The following is a 15,079-nucleotide window of genomic DNA, read 5'->3' as shown; positions in this document are numbered from 1 at the left end:
CTCTGCCTCTCCAGTGCTGGGATTAAAGGCGTGTGCTACCACCATCCTGGCTATCCCATCCTGGCTATTTACTGGGCCTTTCATCCTGAGTCCAAGCCCTCACTGCCCTGAAGATGGTCACTCTGCCTGTGTGAGCCTTGGTTTTCTTACCCATGTAGCAGGTGTGACCCTTCTATGTAGGGCTCTCGTTAGAAATACATAAAAAATAAAATAAAAATAAGTAAAAAAGGGTTTTAAAGTGGATACTCTCAGTCTCTCCCAGTGCCTGATGTGCGCAGGTCTTCTTCCCTTAGGCGGCAAGTGAGTCAATCCTCCCCAGTGTGGGCAGTTTCAGGAGAGCTGCTCTTGTGAATAGAGGTGACCCTAGGGCTCTAGACACATGGCCGGTCCCTCTACCCAAGGTGAGAGTTTCTGTGGGGGACTGCAGGGTATGCCTTGGAGAAGAGCCAGGAGGCCTTAGGCTACAGGAGGGAGGCGTGGTCTCAGGCAATGGCCCTCTAGCGTCCCAGGTGGCAGAGATAGAATTTAGAATAGAATAAGGATCGAGATGTCAAACCCAGTTCAGAATTCCAGAGGGCAGCAAACAGGGGGAGCCTGACTCTGGCGGCAAAGGGGAGGGAAAGCTAAGACAAAAGAGAGGATGGTGCCTGACAGGCTGTCTGATCCCAGAGGGAGACAAATGGGACCACAAGCTACAAGGCTGGCTGGCTCTGAGGGGTGTCCTGACCCAGGAAAGGAGCAAGCAGCCACTGTGGCTCTAGCAGGGAGTGGGCTGGGTTCCTATCTGCGTGTGTGTAGGGTTTGTGGGTGGGAGTGGGGCACGTAGCAGCTCTGTTGGTCACTAGTGACACAAGGGTGGCACAAATGTCACCAATATACATAGTACACATGTGCACCCAAGGCCCTGGAACTGCGGCTGCATAACCTTAGGAGAGCATTATTCAGTAAACTTCCCGGCTTGCTCTTCCCTATGTGAGGTGATTGGGGCGGGGCGGGGTGTCTGTGGCTTCTGCTTCCACTATAATGCTTTCTGTTTCTGAGGTGACCTCTGTACCCCTAGGACTGACTCTGTCTGTCCTTTCTAACTCCCCTGAGCCTGGTAGGGGCAGGCAGCTATATCCTTGGATTGGGAGAGACAATGGGTACCAATTAATGTAAAGTCACTTTATGTCACAAATAGCAAGAGGCTGGCTTTCATGTGTCTTTTAAGGATGATGATAGTGACTACACGGAGCCCAGCACTGTGAAGGTTTCTGCAGTTGAGTGTAGTAGACAGTTGATTACTAATGTCTGCATGGAAAAGGGCTGGGTCCAACTAGCTCTCTGACCTCTAGGTAGTTGATGGAGATGGGGGATCCTGGGGGATTGAAAGGGTCTTACCAACCTGCTCTAGAGCATAAGCTGCTGTGTTCAAGAGTGATGGCCTGTTGCTTGCTGCGCAGAGCCAGAGAAGCTGAGGGCAAAGAAGCAGCTTGTGGGCACATGTAGAGGCGGTGTAGGATCTCAGAGGCGTGTAGCAGGATTTGTGTGTGCCATAGTGTGCTCAAGAAGGCTGGTAGCAGCTTGGTCCTCTGACCCATGGTGCAATGGAAATGTGACTGGCTAGGGAGAATTGGGGAGAGGGTTGTGCCTGACTTGGCAAGAGCACCGGACATGATAAGTTTGGACGCCAGGAGACCAATCACAGATAGGCTTTTGGACACTGCTCCTTTACGGCAGAGCGTGCTCAGTGCCCTTGGTCATTCCACAGCCCCTACCCCAACTTGGGGGACAGGTATGGATCACAGCCTTCTCCTTAGATAAAAACTCAAAGGTTTACAGCTTGCCACCAACCTGCTTTTCTGCCCCTCCCCTCCCCAGGCAGGCAGAGATCCACAGCCCTTTCTCTTCCAGTGCAGATAACAACAATAACAGTAATAACAGTCATCTGGGCCGGCAGCAGGGACCCAGCGGGGACTCAGGGAAGCTGTGATTGTCTGCCCCTTGCCTGGAAGGCAGATGTGACTGGCTGCTGAGGGCCTGAGGCCACCATAGAGGACATGTCCCCAGCTCTGTGCTTCCCAGAGACCTTAGCTGCCTGCTCAGGGAATCCCTACCTCTAAGATGGGGCAGACTGTCCCAGAATAGGACACTTGGTTGACAGGAGAAACTGGACAGCCCTTAGGAAAGAATCCAAGGCCAGTGTCTACACACTCCCAGTCATGCGGACTCTGGCTCTGATGTTCCAAGCGTTCCAAGTGCTACTGATTTGGGTTTTATTAGGTGTGATTAGCCTTGCGCTCTCCTGCCCATTAGTGTAGTAATTAAGATCTAACTGGCTATACTCTCTTCTCACCGTGGCTCCAGGGTTCACCTGGGGACTGTTTCTCTCCCCATCCTTCCTGGGCTTGGCAGGACTCATGATTTCATTGAGCGACTTTGGGATCCAGCTGCTTATCAGGCTAAGGGAATGGGATAGGTAGGCTGCTGCTCCCCAAGAGCTGACAGGAGTGTGCTTGGAGATTGGCGGCCAGCAAGGCAGGTGAACTCACAGGTGGCTTCAGAGATGAGGGACTGTGAGGACAGAGAGACCAGATGCCCTTCGGGGTGGGTGTACTGACTGATCAAGTACTTGAAGAAGGCCCTGAGGAGGTTAGCTGTTGCTGAGAGGTGAACATCAAGCCGCCTGGGCATGAGGTGACTTCAGGCGGCAGTGCACAATCTCAGCACAGCTATGAACTTGGCCCCGTCAGGAACAGACAAGGACAACGCGGCCAAAGAGCATAAACTATCGGAATCTGTCATGTTGGAGAAGATTACTAGAGCCCTGGGGTGGTCTGATTTATTTATCTAACTTTAAAAACGTGTGACCTAGGGAGATGGCTCAGGGGTTCAAGCACTTGCTGCTTAAGCATAGGGACCCGGGTTTGATTCCCCAGAACCCCATGATAGGCAGGCGTGGTAGACATCTTGCAATTCTAGCCTCAGAAGACAGAGACTGGATCCCTGGTAAAGTGAGACCAGTCATTTATCTGAGAGCTCGGGGTTTGATTAGGAGACCCTGCTTCAGAGGATAGCGAGGAAGAAAGGAAGATTCCTGATATCAACCCCAGGCTTCCAACATACACTGCATCCATGCATGCACCCATGCCCACACGTGTCCTCACACCTGCAGATAGATATGCATACGCACACACAAAAGGGGGAGAGATTTAAATTTAGAGTATGCACATCTTGGAATTTATCCCATTACTCAGTGTGAGACTGCGGTTCAGTAGACTGTGCCGTCTCCAGAACGTGCCTTGGCTTGAGGTTCATGACTCTGTGCCTGTAAAACACGCAAAAGATAAAGTCCCCCTACTCCATCCTTCCCAGCCTCTGAACATCGGCATTCCATTTCACGAGGTACTGGGGAGAAGTGGGATTGTGTGTTGTTCATCTGTCACTGTATGGCTAGCTTATTTCACTTAGCGCAGCATCTCAAGGTTCATCCATGCTGGAGCAAGCAATCGTCTGCATCCCCTTCTTTCCCAGAACTCGATGATCCATTGGCTGCCCAGGCTGTGTTTTGCTTATCCATCTATCCGTGGCTCCTTGAGCTATTCCACCATTGTGGAAACTGTTATGGCTGTGGGTTTTCCGTGGACTAAGTACCTCAGTTTTTAATGTCCTTCTGCCCCAAGGTTAGACAGGGCCCCAGCCTGGCTCGGCACAGAGTGGAGCTGGCTGGCTCAGTAGGGTGACCCTTCCCAGCAAGGGAGGGAGGCCAAATGCAGAGACGCCACTGGCTGTACTGATTGAGCCAAGAGGCCTGAGTCTGAGCCATTAAATCATGCCAGACTTGGAGCAGTCCCTCTCTGCATCTAAAGCGGGAGCCATAAACCAGGCTGACTTACGTGCAAGCACTCAGAGCTCGGTTGTTTATAGCCAGCGTCCGCTCGGATTGGTAGATTCCTGTGCTGCGCCCATTGTTAAATATTTGAATATGGGTCTGCAATAAACCACTCTGGGGCTTCTATACATGGCTGCACATCCGTCTCCTGAAGAGAGAGGAGGGGACACTGTCTAGGAGTTTGTGTCCTTAGCACCCCACCAGCCAGCTGGACCAGCAGCGTCCCGCAGTAGCAAGCATTCACCATGGCTCAGATGCACGCCTTTGGGGTTTTTCTCAGAAACAGACCTTGTGATGGATTGATTGAGGCTGGCGTTCTTGTTCGTGGTAGGACGTCCAGTGATTGACAGGTGCTGGGGGGCTCTAATGATGGTATGAAAGGAGCCTGGGTGATTGTCCACAGCATCATAGCCAGGTGGTTGACTAAGGGGAGAGCCCAGGAACCCTGGGAAAGGGGCAGGGATATGAGGCAAGGAAGGTTGGAATTCCTGCCGCTGTAATAGAGTAACCACACGGACTGGCTAACTTATAAAGAAGGGAGGTTCATAGCGCAGTTCTGGAGGCTGGTGCCCATATATGGTGAGGGTCTTCACCCCGCATCATATCACGATGATGAATGTGGTGAGAGAGACAAAGTGCTAGCTCAGGGCTATCAACTTCTTGTGAAGCCGTTAGTGCCTTTGCACGGGCCTCACCCCGTCTGGTTTCTGACTGCTTCCTGAAGGCCTCATCCCCCAGTGGCAGCAATTAGGAGATAGGGGTTAGCTTCTAACTCACAAGCTTTAGAGGGCACACTGAGACCACAGCATTTATCTTTGTCACCGTCCACGGCCCGTCACTGAGTCCCAACACCAGGGGTATCAATCAGTTCCCTGGTCCTTCTGGCCTGTGTGTTGCATGAGCTGACTCTGGCAAAGAACTGTGGAGTCTGACCGTTGGAGGCTAGGCTGGGGTGTGTGCTGCACCGAGGGAGACACAGTATCAACTGAAGCTGCTGTGATCATCTTCCCAGCCCCTTTCACACCATCATCAGAACCTCCAGGAACTGTGAATCCCTGGATGCCCTACCACGAACAAGAACTCCAGTTTTAGCCACTGCTGGTGGGAACAGAAAATAGTGCAGGCACCATCCAAGGCCATGGGATGACGTCTCAATAAGTTTAATGTGGAGTAAATCTATAGCTTAGCAGATCCACTCCTAAGCATTCGAGAGACAAAGTGAAATGAGAATTCAAACACTGTCTTATACATGGATGTGCAGCATTCACAGCCCAGAGCAGGAAATAACCCAGACCTCTGTTGATGGAGGAGCCTATGAGCATGATGTGTTAGAAGATTCATCAGCCATCCAAAGGAGCAGAGCTCTAACACAGTCACCAGCATGGACCAGTGATACTATCTGAGAGCCACACACAGGGCCACAGACTGTTGTTGTGGTTCTGTTGATGTGAACATCCAGAGCAGGCAGGTCCCAGAGATCAAAGTGTGCAGTCTAGGAGCTGAGAAGCAACTTTGTGACAGGTACCAGGTTTCCTCCGGGGAGATGATGGAAGATGGTTGCTCACCGTGAATGGATGGGAGGAGACCAGGTTGTACCCTTTGAATAGTGAAGGTGCTTAATTTTATGAGATGGTTGCTTTGCTCGTGAGCACGTGCGTGTGTGCGTGCGTGTGTGTGTGTGTGTGTGTGTGTGTGTGTGTGTGTATGTGAAGGGGGGGGTTCCTGTAGCCCAGACTGACTTCATTGTGTAGCCAAGGATGACCTTGAACTCCAGTCTTCCTCTTTCCACCTCCCAGGTCCTGGGGTTAGAAGCATGTACTACCACACATGGTTCATGGTATGCTGGGAATTGAACCCCAGGCCTAGGGCATGCTAGACAAGCACGTGCTCTATCAGCTGATCTGTAACCCTAGCCCACCAAAACTTTTTCTTTAAACCACACCAAGTATTCTGCATCCAACATCCTGTCACCTTCAGGTGGGGACCAATGGCTATGTGGGACATGCGCACCACCCCAGGGTCTTCCAGCCAGGATGGTAATCTGGTAAAGAATGATCCGGGGGGCCTGGGGTAGAGCCAAGTCCCACAGACAGACAGACAGACAGACTGGATTTCTGTAGGGACGGCATGACCAAAGATTGCCAGTTGGGGCGGCTTGCCTGCTTTCCAGAGAAGCCAGCTCTGGTCACTTCTGCAGAGCAGCCGAGAGCACCAGGCGGGGGAGGAGGTGCCCAGCTGGAAAACTGTGGGGTGTCTTGTCTTAAATATAATATTAAATCAGCACCTTTAATTAGTACGCTTAGAAAAGCCAGTAGCAATTACCTGGGACACCAAGAAGGCGTGATCTGGAAAGAGCCTGGGAGGAAGCCACAAAAGACCATTTTGAACAGCACATAATTGAAGAGAAAATGGATAAAAGTCCAGGAAATTACAGGGTGGGTGACAGCAGCTGATGGCCCCATCCCTATCCTGCCCAGGGTCCCCCTCCCTGGGTGGACCCAAGTGTCAGGCCTGGGAAAGCCATTTGGGATATCAGGTTCAGTCACACGACCTTGGCTGCAGGGCTGATGTAGCCTTCCCACAATCCCCTTAGCCAGCCGGAGCCTATCCTCACTGAGCCCTCTGCCTGGGTCAGGACAGGGCTGGCAGGTGAGGCCTGCTGTCTGAAGGCTGTGGGCTGTAGATCTTTATACTGTGGAGGAGCAGGGTATGTGGGGAGTCCTTGTCCCCTCAACCTCCACGGAAACCAGGGGTCAAAGCTGGAAATGCCTGCACATCTTTAGAGTACATCTTTTAAGAATAGAATGTGTGGTCTGTTTGGCTCCCAATTGAATCTGAAAATAAGGTCTTTTGGGGCGGGTGAGCTTGACTTACCTGCGATTTTCACACACCTCATCCCTCTGGCTTGGGCAAAAAAGGGCATTGAACTTGGCATGTAGGCGTTCAGAGCAAAGATGAGGTCACATCTACTGTCCACTGTACAGCTTGGGTGTTCGCTTCCTGTGTCTGGCTTCTCTATATGTAAGATGTGGACGTTGGGCTCCAAGCTATTCTGACCTTGTTCCCTGCTCTTACAATGCCCCTCTTACTGCCTCCATCGCCACAAATGCTGTCTGCCTCTGCTGATTGACATAGGAGAAGCTATGTTCCTTCCCCGAACCTCAATATCCTCATCTATAAAATGGGTAGAATAATGATTGCCAGATGGAGTTGTGGGAGGATTGAACGGGCAAATTCAAGTGAACAGGCAAAACAAACAAACAAACAAATCCAAAAAAGCTTCCCATTTTGGGATCCTGGTTGGGGCCTGATAGGAACAGATCAGTAAAATTCTTGCTCACCATGGAAGAATTCTTGCATCTCAGGTTAACTATGGAGTCCAGCTCTGACATCTGTTAACCACAAGGATGCAAGAAATTATGACATCACGAGGCAGGCAGAATGGAACACGAAGCTCCTTGCCTGCTTCTCAGAGCTCACAAGAGTCGGCTGTCACTGTCAGCTTAGAGCTGTCCCATGATCAGCCTCCTGACAGAAGCTCCTGAACCACAGCCTTACAGTACCCCCCTTCCTTCATATTATTCTTTGGGGCTCTTGGTTAGATATGAAGTCAGTATTTGGGGGAAGAGATGGCGTCTGTCCCACTTCGCAGGTTCAGCAAAGCCCTTAAAGGAAGTGGGATGGCCCTAGCCAAGGCTTGGAGATGCTGCTGCTCCATCTTCCCTTCAGAAACTTCACACTGCACACCTGGGGACTTAAGGGCCTCCTAAGGCTAAGGTGACCAGCTCTCCCAGACAGCCTGGAGCTTTGGCACTTATACTAGAATCCCCTTCATCGTAGGCAGATGGGGCAGTAGACTCATCCTCTTGGAAAACCACTAGGGAGCCAGGGAGCCCCAGGATAAGCTATTCTGTGCCAAACCTTCTGAACCAGGCTATGCACCACCATCCTGATGCCTACAATGGCCTGTGTCCAATGCACTGCGTCCTGAAGAATATTACCCCTACTTCTTGGTCCTCTTCTTGAGGACAGGAACCAGACCCTGCCAGGGCAAGTCTTGGAGTGATACATCTTCTTAGCCTTGGTGCACAGATGAAAGTTGGAATATTTTGCAAAATATTATGAATTAGGCAAGGTGTTTCTCTTTGTAGAAGATGGAAACCCAACTCAACAGAAGTAGGGAACCAAAGAGCAAGGAAGGGTATGCTATAGCTGGACCATCCAGAGGCCTGAGCTGGTACCTGGCCCTGTGGCCATGCGCCTCCCTCCCAGTGGGAATCTCCTCTCCAGCTCTGTAAACTCTGCTAGCTTCCTTGGCAGCCTCACCCTCAGGCATGCTACTCTTGTGGGTGCCAAGATGGCCCACTCAGCAACCCAATGGAATGAGAGTGTTAAGCCCCGGAGTTAGCTTTGGTTGGCTAACAGGTGGTCCAGGCCAGAAGTGGAGAGCCTGGTTGCAGCCCAGTGATGCTTAGGAAGTTTGGGGGTGATCCTTGGCCTCTGGAAAACCTGGAAGTTTGTGAGGAGGCTGTGCCCCAAAGGATGCTCTCTTGTTTGAGCAAGATGGAAGAAATGAGCCTGACCCTCTCTGTTTTCTTTTCCTCTCCTGTTCAATCACTCCAGGTTCTTCTGTGACCCAGCTGCTCGCCCGAGACATGGACAATGACCCTTTGGTGTTTGGCGTGTCTGGGGAGGAGGCCTCCCGATTCTTTGCCGTGGAGCCTGACACGGGTGTGGTGTGGCTCCGGCAGCCACTGGACAGAGAGGTAAGGCATTCGACTCCTGAGTCTCAGCCCTTTTCTGGGGGACAATGGAGGCAGGTGGCTCACCATCTTTTGGGGGAGGACCCTCTTCCAAGGTCCCATTGGACCTCTGCTGGATCCATTTGTCTCAATGGTAGTTCTCTTCCAGGGCTCTATTATACCTGGGACTGGACTGGGTCAGATGGGAGTGTTCTGAGCCAGGAGTAGCATTGGGTAAGCAAGAGGGAAGTGGCCATGAGGCCATCTCTTGCGTGGGGTGGAGTAGTCTAACTACCCCTGCAGATTCTTCTAGAGCAACAAGCATGGTCGTCCTTAGCAAATGAAGGTTTGAACACATCCCCAGGCCTTGTCCTCTCCCTTGTCTCAGGACATGGTGACAGAAGTGTCCAGTGGTTTGCTCCCACATCCTGCAGACACACAGAGACACAGCCAAGAATGGCACCCATGATTCTTGACTTAGTTCACTCGCCATCATCAGGATTCTACACTTGCTTCCCCAAGTACTGACAAATAGTGCTGGCTTTTTAGGGACACCTTTGGATACCAAGCCCACATAAGGTCCTGGGCCATGCTAGAGACCACGTAGCCACACCCAGAGCCTCTCTAATTCTGTTCTCTCCCTCCCTCTCCATTTAGACTAAGTCTGAGTTCACAGTGGAGTTCTCTGTCAGTGACCACCAAGGGGTGAGTGTCTCTTGAAGCCCTGTTGCTCTGGAAAGGCTGTTTCTGGACTCCTGAGGTCTCTGGGCTAGGTGGGTGGGATGAGGCCAGAGGGGAGAGACCTGGTTGAGCCCTGTACATTTCTCCCCAGGTGATCACACGGAAGGTGAATATCCAAGTTGGAGATGTGAATGACAATGCACCCACATTCCACAACCAGCCCTACAGCGTGCGCATCCCTGAGGTGAGCTCTTTCTAGGTCTTGTGAGGGGTCAGGGATGATGGTTTCTGGGACTATGGCTGTTCTCCAGTCTGGCTGGGTAGTATGTGCCGCAATCTCTGAGTACAAGCAGACGGAACTGTCTCCTGTTCATACTCTAGCTCGGGTTCTACTTGAGGTTAATGAGAGTCACCCATCCTGTGGGCTGGTGGATAGAGCCTCTGGCCTGAGAGAAGGCCTATCTACCCCTCCCCCACCCACCCCATCCCCACCCCCCGGCAGAGCTCACCCCCACTTGGAGTTAATAATGGATCAGGAGCTGGGAGAGGCAAGTGTTATGCCCTCTGTACTATCTGCGCCTGCTGGGAGTCTTAGACAGGGCATACAGACAGATCTTACTGCAGACTTGCTTGCCTTGGCCAGAATCCGGTTCCGGCAGGACTCAGGAACTTGCAGGTCCCTATCTGTGTGGTCTGGCCTGCAGTCTCCCGAGCTTCTGTTCTGTGTACTCCGGATATGTTTGCATGAGTGCATGTGTGTAAAATCAAGCCATCGCTGGTAATTGAGAAGTACAAATTATTGTATTACAAACGGTTCGTTAATAAGCTGGCTCCCGATGGCACCAGGGCTCTCTTCGCTGGCTGTCCCTCACCACAGTGGCTGATGGCAGTCTTAAGAGCTGGTGGTTAGCTATGAGAAGACCTTGACTGAAACTGATAAAGAGCTTCTAACTGGGTGTCCCTCAGTCCTGCCCCCAGGGCTGAAGCTGGGGAGGGGGGGGCAGGTGGCAGCAGTAAGAGCCGGGGTGAGAAGGATGAAGATACCCTGGAAGGGTAGGCTGGCACCTACATGTGTCATCTGTCACTATATAGTAAACAAGAAAAGGCAAGAATTCCCTAGGCTTAAGTGGGAGAGGGACTTGCCCAAGGTCACACCGATGTAACATTGACCCTAACCCCTGTGGCAGCAAAAATTCCCTGAAGGATGAAGGGGTCTTGTCTCATATTCCAGAGGTCCTGGCTGTCACCACTCAGTGGTAAGCCAAGGGTCCTACACGTGTACCAGTTGGAGGATGGAAGGATACCCGTATGGCTAGGACTGCCCAGTGGTGCCTGTGCCCCTTCCTCACCTGGGACAGGATGGCAGGAGAGAGAGAGAGAGAGTGAGCCCACATTCATTAGCATGAAGGGGCATGGTACCCTGCCATGCCTGTGGACAGCAGCTTGGCTCCTGGCTCTAGCTCACTTGGAAGTGCCCCTAATTCAATTAAGGGCCTCTACGTGCCAGTCTGCGCTCCGAGCCTGGACTCAGAAGCCAAGGGCATGGCTCAGAGTTAATGAGCCTTGTGCCCATTGCTCAGCTGCCGTCCTGGCAGGCCCGGCTGTCCTCTGTCCTCCCTGGAGAGGGAATGGCAGGCAACAGCAGGGGCGGGAGGACAAGCAGTCCTGTCCCTTCCTCCCTGGCCCTTGGGCTGGAGGCCAGTTCTTTCCTCTTGCCTCCTGCAGAGATGCAGCTTATAGAATACCACCCCTGTGAGAACCCTACCCTGGGGTCCTCCAAGTCTCTTGGCTTCTTTTGTACATTCAATTAGCAAAGATTGTCCAGTGTCTGCCCTGGCTTGGTTCTGTGTAGCTCCCATTCTCCAGAGGCCTGAGAGGCTACATTAGCAGAGACTGTAAGAGCTCAAGGCAAAGAGCCCCAGGAAAGACCCCTGCCCACCATTGTCTTTAACCCTTCTGGGCCTAGTCTTCCTTGTCTTCTAAGAATGAAGACATGACACAGAGACCTGCTGAGGAAGGCTGCTCCAGAGGGTACACAGTGCTGGAGGAAGGCCTGCGCAATTTCTTTGGTCACTCTGTGTCCTGAAATTTGATGCTAGCTTTGGGTGCCTCCAACTAGATGGTATCAGCTAGATGAAGATGCAGCCATCTTGGCATGGCCCAGCCTGGGCCTGGTGTGGTCACCTGAGCTGGAACTGAGCTACTTGGCTCAAGCTCCAGCTGGGAAACCAGCACAGGACCTGTTGGCCTCTGGCCTGGAAAGGAGGCTTGAATTCTCTGCTTTCATTAACTTGTGTGTCCCCTGGACATGCCGTGGTCCTCTGGAGAGGCAAATCCAATGGTGGAGGGGGAGCCCTGGAAGGGGAGCAGGGGGAGACTGTAGATGTGATGGGGTGGAGGGAGGGGCAGGTACAGCATAATCCTGCTGGAAATGAGTACCTGGTAGCTACCACCGTGACTGGGATTTCCCAAGGCTTCCTGGAGGAGGTGGCTTTCCAGGAGGAAGGACAGTAGAGATAAGGAACCTAGCCTCTGGTCCTGTCATGCAAACTGCTTGGGTAAGACTTTATATCTGCCATAGCCTTTCTGTTGGCATGTGTTTGTTTGTTTGTATGTATATGTATGTATGTGTGTGTGTGTGTGTGTGTGTGTGTGTGTGTGTGTGTGTGTGTGTGTTTGTCGGGGTAGATGCAGCTGCTCACCTAGGGACTGACCAGGATTTGGCCTACCAAGATTCTAAGGGTGGAGCCTAGCAGGGCATGCTCTTTTCTTCCTGGGATTTTCTTATGCTTTGGAGATAGTGGGAAAATTCCTAGACTGCATCCATCCATCCACTCAACTCCTCTATGAGCATTTAAGACACTGTACCCTTACCTTCCTAACCTCAGTGTCCCCAACTGGGCCCTGATGGTAACTGGTCTGTGTGGTCAGAATAGCATGGCTATTGAGCCTTGCCAGTGAGTTCCCCGTGCCAGGAGGCATACAAGCAGAAACAGGAGGACCATGCACTTCCAGACATCTAGCATGACATATTAGAAATGGGGTGAACCAGGGGGTCCCCCAGTGTCCCAGCAGAATTTCCTGGGAGACTGCTCAGAGGTGTCGTCCCAGCCCCTGTGATTCGGCCTCAGTAGACCAAGGAGGGCCAGCCTCGGGAACTGATTTTGTATATGGGTGCTGCAGCCAGCCCATGCTTAGGCAAGCCCATGACCCATTGCTGGGCTCTGTCCATCCTTTAAATTTTTTCTTTTGGACAGGGTCTTGTGAAGTTACCTAAGTTGGCCTCAAATATACTCTAGGCCCATGCCACCATACTAGGGAGACTAGAAATCTGCAAGCTGGTGACAATGAGCCCAGCTAGGGTTAGGTTAGAAAACTTCACAGAGTGACCACGAGGGTTCCTGAGAGCTGCCTAGCTGACTAGGAAGAAACCCTTTATCCACCCACGATGCCCATGGGGACCTCAGTCTCTGAGGTCAGGAATAGTGAAGTGGGAGGTACTTAAGCCAAAGCCCAACCCCCTCCCCCCAGCCTGCACAGCCCTGTACCTGGTACCTCTAAGGGTCCAGCCTCTCTGCCAGCCGGGAGAAAGCAGACAGGTGTGTGTTTGCGTTTGTTTGTGCTGTCTTCCTTCCTGCCCACTCTCCTCCCCTTGCTAAGCGGCTCTCCGTGTAATTATCCATTTTATCAGGGCGAAAGGCCCTGCAATTCAGTTGTCGAAGCTCTAACGAGGGAGCTCAGATGCTTTCAAGTCTGTAAAGAAAAGGGAAATCCGGCTCGAATTGGCAACTTAATTCACCAAGCCAGCCTCGACAGACCTCATTAAGCCCCCGTGTATTCATTTCAGCCTAATGGCTGTCACGCTGACTGCTGTTTGATTTGCTGTAATAGACTTTTATGGCCTGCCAATTTGCTCAAACGTGTTTGCCTGTGTCTGTGCCCAGCAGTACTGCTCCACTACCTCGGTGAGGGGCCCGGCCTGCCTCGCTGACCTTCAGAGCTGCCCAGCCCGCTGCTCTCCGGAGGCCAGTTCTCAGTCCTGCAGGGCGCCGAGGGAGGTGACCCTGATGCTGGGGTATTTGGGCAGGAGGGTAGGTGTGAGGTTAGAAGGCTTAAAGGGCTGATGGCTTCTGGGACAAGCAATTGAGAGTCCCCTGGAGTCTCAGGGACACCGTGTCCTTGATGTTTGAACAAGTAGAGCCTCCTCAGCTGGGCAGCTCCAGCTTTTATCCATCTGGTTACAAGGTACCTTCCACCTCACTCGGGTGACTCCTCTCAACTAGAGATCTGGTACCTCCAGTCTGCCTGCCTGCCTCTCTCTACTCTCATAAACCGAACTCATTAAAGTTCAACTCAATTGAGCCGTCAAAGCCCAGGTGGGATCTCGCAGCCTGATCTCCAATGCGCCTTTTATTTTTTTCATGCATACAACAAACATTTTTAAACAGCTACTGAGCGGGACCCAGGATTCTTAGGCATCATGGACATGCAGGGGAGGAAAGTGGATTCCCGGACTTTCCAGTCATGTTGCTTTGATGAGCAACTTATTCTCTGTATTCATACCTCTTTCTCATCCCTCCCTATACTCCCCATGTCTCATCTGTCTGTCTGTCTAAAAGGGCTTTACACGTTAGGCAAGTGCGCTAACACTGAACCACACAGCCAGCCTTTCATTTTTGAGTTTTGAAACAGTCTCACCAAGTGACCCAGGCTGACTTTAACCATTCCATCTTCCTGCCTCAGGCTCCAGAATAACTGGGATTACAAGCCCGCACCACCAGACCCAGCTCGGACCTCTGTCATCTTCTCTAGAAGATAGAGGATGAAATTTGCCATCAGTAATATCACTGGGCCCATGCTAATGTAGGTGGGAGGAGTTCTTAGCCTAAACGGTGCTGAATGGTGTGAGATCTTCATCCTCAGGGAAGGTCATTTTATGAAGAGAGAACCCAGTGAGTGGTGTCTAAATGTGCCTCAACTTATTAAATGCCATGACAGCTTTCTGTGTGGGGGCTAATGGAAGCATGTGGGGTGTGTGGGGTGTATGTGTGTGTGCTAGGTTCTAGTTGGATGTGTAGGAGTTCATTAGAGTAGGTAACTAATATCATGTATTTTCTGGAATCTTTTGTTATCTTCCTATATACTTTATTACTGTGATGAGACCCCATGACCAAGGCGTGGACTCACCCTATGAAACTGTAAGCCTCCATTAAATGCTTTCCTCTGTAAGTTGTCTTAGCTGTGGGATCTTGGTGCAGCAATAGAAAAATAAACAACTAAGGCAGGAAAGTGAGTCCCTGGTCATCACAGCAGGGAGCATGGCAGCAGGCAGGCAGACATGGTGCTGGAGCAGTAGTTGGGCCCACAAATAGGAGGCAGAGAGAGCTAACTGGGAATGGTCTGAGCTTTTGAAACCTCAAAACATGTACCCACTGACACACATCATCCAACAAGGCGAAGCCTTCTCTATCAAGGCCACACCTCCTCTATCAAGGCCACACCTCCTCCAAGGCCACACCTCCTCTAACAAGGCCACACTTCCTAATCCTTCCCAACAGTCCCACTGACAGGGAACCAAGCATTCAAATATATGAGTCCCTAGGGGCCATTCTCACTCAGACAAGCACACTGGGAACATGATGCTAGGATGGTTGCTCTTGCTGTTTCCATTCTGGAAGCAGGGCTGAGAACAGAAAGGCTCAGCGTTGCCTTAGCTAGAAAAGACCTGAAGGAGGAGGAGCCAGACTTGGTCTTAATCACTTTGGGCCAGCTTCTTCTCTTCCAC

The 15,079-nt window shown here is 51.7% G+C and overlaps 1 protein-coding gene across 7 annotated transcripts in view; it reads left to right on the top strand.

Moving 5' to 3' along the window:
• The window catches only part of Cdh23 (cadherin 23 (otocadherin)), a 393,766-nt gene that overhangs the window by 90,261 nt on the left and 288,426 nt on the right, over positions 1-15,079 (top strand). For all 7 annotated transcript variants that reach the window (NR_045556.1, XM_017313930.1, XM_030245069.1 and 4 more), the window contains 3 exons: positions 8,495-8,637; positions 9,271-9,318; positions 9,446-9,538. Coding sequence is in view for 6 of the 7 variants with exons in the window: in XM_017313930.1 (XP_017169419.1) it covers positions 8,495-8,637; positions 9,271-9,318; positions 9,446-9,538 (284 nt within the window). In the remaining variant the exon portion in view is untranslated. The remainder of the gene's footprint in view (positions 1-8,494; positions 8,638-9,270; positions 9,319-9,445; positions 9,539-15,079) is intronic.

Source organism: Mus musculus, chromosome 10, assembly GCF_000001635.26.
Source record: "Mus musculus strain C57BL/6J chromosome 10, GRCm38.p6 C57BL/6J".
In the NCBI taxonomy this organism is placed as follows: Eukaryota; Metazoa; Chordata; class Mammalia; order Rodentia; family Muridae; genus Mus; species Mus musculus.
The sequence above is the reverse complement of the archived record's forward strand: the minus strand, read 5'-3'. Positions and strand labels throughout refer to the sequence as shown.